Genomic DNA, 2648 nt, shown 5'->3' with positions numbered 1-2648 from the left:
TCAACAAAGTCCAAGACCTGTTTACAAAATAGTAAGAAAATTCCTCCCCCCTACACGGTAAAAGAACTCTATTTATATCATCCTATATCCTAACACTTTGTGATATATCAGTTGTAAAGGTGAACCACAAAAAAGAGGGAAGAATGTTTTTTATTTAATCTGAGCAGGAGATAGTCCTGTCAATAATGTTAACCACTGAAGAAGCTATATGTTATCTTTACTTTCAACTAGTTTGTCATTTATAGTTTGCCTGATCCTTTCCCGTTCACAGATATGGCATAGAAGGACCTATATACTTGACAAAAGCCGGAAAGGGAAATGGAGAATGGTATGTAGATGAGCAACAGCAGAAAATAAAAAGGATGGATGGTAGCCTTTCATACAGCGTTTTGCAGACAGTCCAAATTCACATGGAGGTTGTGGAGCCTCAACCTAATCGTCCGAAACTTCAGCTTACTCTCATCTAGAGGTATAAGATCACTGAACAACAGGCATGACTCAAATATAACTGCTATTTACGATTGCCATTTGCTTCTGAGCATTATTAAGGAAGGAATTGACTGGCATGAAAAAGTTGTGTAAGAGACGTACATGAGAAATTTTGGTTGGAGAAATTTTTGTTAGATGGAACTCAAGGTTTATATGGTTGATGAGGTGGGCATTTTTAGTTTTTTCAACTATTTACATTTAAATTGGAAGTAAAATTTTTATACTTGATGCTGTAAACGTGAACACTCCAAGTGAAAAAAGGACGTGTTTAGCTTACATGCGTCGATAATGTATTTATAGAGAATATCACAACTATTACATGAAAAAATGTGGAATCATTCAAGAGACTTCGGAGTTCAGTTCTTGTAGAGAATTTTCCAAAATTATTTTATCACCTATACGTACCCATTTTGCTTTTGCTATATTATGATCAACTGGATCCGGAAGTCGTGGTTGTCTGTGATGTCTGCTCTTAGGTGTATGCGAATTATTACACGCAGTGAGAGTTATATGCAGGGATCTCGTAGTGAAGAGTTTATGAGCAAGTAACTCGATTAATTAACTTATATTTTATATAGGGCTGTAGCAATGCTGATTTCTAATTATAGACATTGATGTTTTGAAATTGAAATGAGCTGCGATTCTTGAAATGTACGTGAAAATTATTGTGCTTGAAACAGGAAAAACAAGTGGTATGTAAAGAAACATGTATTATTTTTATTTTCTTGGCAGTATGAACACTTGTCACACACAGAGACAGCAGTCAAATTTCTAATGATTTGATTGTTTAGAGGAGAAAGTGGAAATACCGGGGATGAAAGAGATAGAGTGAAATCATGTAGTTTTGCATACTATTTTTTACCTTTTTATTAATATTTTTCTCTTTTTTATTTCTTTATTTTCTTAAGCCACGCGTCTTTATGTTTTACTTAAGTCTATTATTTTATTTCTTATTTACCATTATTTCATCTCACTAAACAGACCTAAACATCAACATTTGTCATGCTATTCCTTTTCCTTTCTGTTAATTTTGTTTTATTAATATTGCGATCAACATAAAAAAAAAAAAAGGAACGTTTGTTTTCATTTCGATTCTGTTCATTTTTGTTTGGGGCATTTCTTCCCACACCCCCCGCTTCCAATTTCATACACGCCGAGAACAAAAAAAAAACACACACACATATATATATATATATATATATATATATATATATATATATATATATATTGTATCTAATGTATTTATTGTTTACAGTGGTATATTTATGGAAGCAACTGACATTTTCTTCTTCTTTAGCTTTCTTCTTTTTTGAATGTGGCTCAACTTCTCCTATAACTTTCATTTTTCTTCATTTTGTTTGCAACTTTTTTTTTTTAATTTTCGTTCATCCATATTCTATTAGTTTTTGTTTATCATAGTTTGAAATGTGATATTAAATTTTATTATATTTTGCTGGATTTTAAAATTTGGTTTGTAAATTAGATTTTGAAATCAAGTTTAAGAAATTCATTGGATTTCAAAATCTGATTTATGAAACTTAATAAATTTTGAATTCAGATTATGAAACTCATCAAATTTTGAATCTAACTAAGAAAATTTACCGAATTTTAAAATTCGGTTAAACTTTTCCTCGAATTTTGAAAGATATGGTTAAGCTTTCTTCTTAATTTTGAAATTTGGTTAAACTTTCTTCCAAATTTTGAAATTTGACACTATTTTTAATATTTTTTCATTTTTTTTAATTTATTTGTTTTTTTAATTTATTTTGTTTGTTTTGTTTTATGAATTTTTTGATTTTCTGTTATTATTATTAATGAATGTGAATATTCTATGATGTCATGTTATAGGTGATTACATCTAAAATGGAAGATTATCATGCAATCACAAATAAATTTCAGCTTCAAGTTTGATTTTTCTTTTTTATTTATAAATGAAATTTGTGAGGGAAGTTACATAAATAACTTTACAACTGATAAGATTTTTCTCAGATGTGATGAATTAATTTAGTGGACTTGAAGAAATAGTTTTCATATTGGTTTTGTTGTGTTCATTATAAGGTCTGATAAAGCTAATGGTCAATTGGGGAGAAAAACTATGTACTTCTAGAATGTGAAAGGGGTGAAAAGTACATGAAATATAAATACGATCTTCATCTTAG

At 29.6% G+C, this 2648-nt stretch overlaps 1 protein-coding gene across 4 annotated transcripts in view; it reads left to right on the top strand.

Annotated features, from left to right (window-relative positions):
* LOC106762099 (exosome complex exonuclease RRP44 homolog A) overlaps nucleotides 1-836 on the top strand; it is a 21952-nt gene extending 21116 nt beyond the window's left edge. For all 4 annotated transcript variants that reach the window (XM_022780582.1, XM_014645808.2, XM_014645809.2 and 1 more), the window contains one exon: nucleotides 272-836. In XM_022780582.1, the coding sequence (XP_022636303.1) occupies nucleotides 272-467 (196 nt within the window). In that variant the 3' untranslated portion in view covers nucleotides 468-836. The remainder of the gene's footprint in view (nucleotides 1-271) is intronic.
* Nucleotides 837-2648: the final 1812 nt, after the last annotated feature.

The sequence above is a fragment of the Vigna radiata genome, chromosome 5, assembly GCF_000741045.1.
Source record: "Vigna radiata var. radiata cultivar VC1973A chromosome 5, Vradiata_ver6, whole genome shotgun sequence".
Lineage (NCBI taxonomy): Eukaryota > Viridiplantae > Streptophyta > Magnoliopsida > Fabales > Fabaceae > Vigna > Vigna radiata.
The sequence above is the reverse complement of the archived record's forward strand: the minus strand, read 5'-3'. Positions and strand labels throughout refer to the sequence as shown.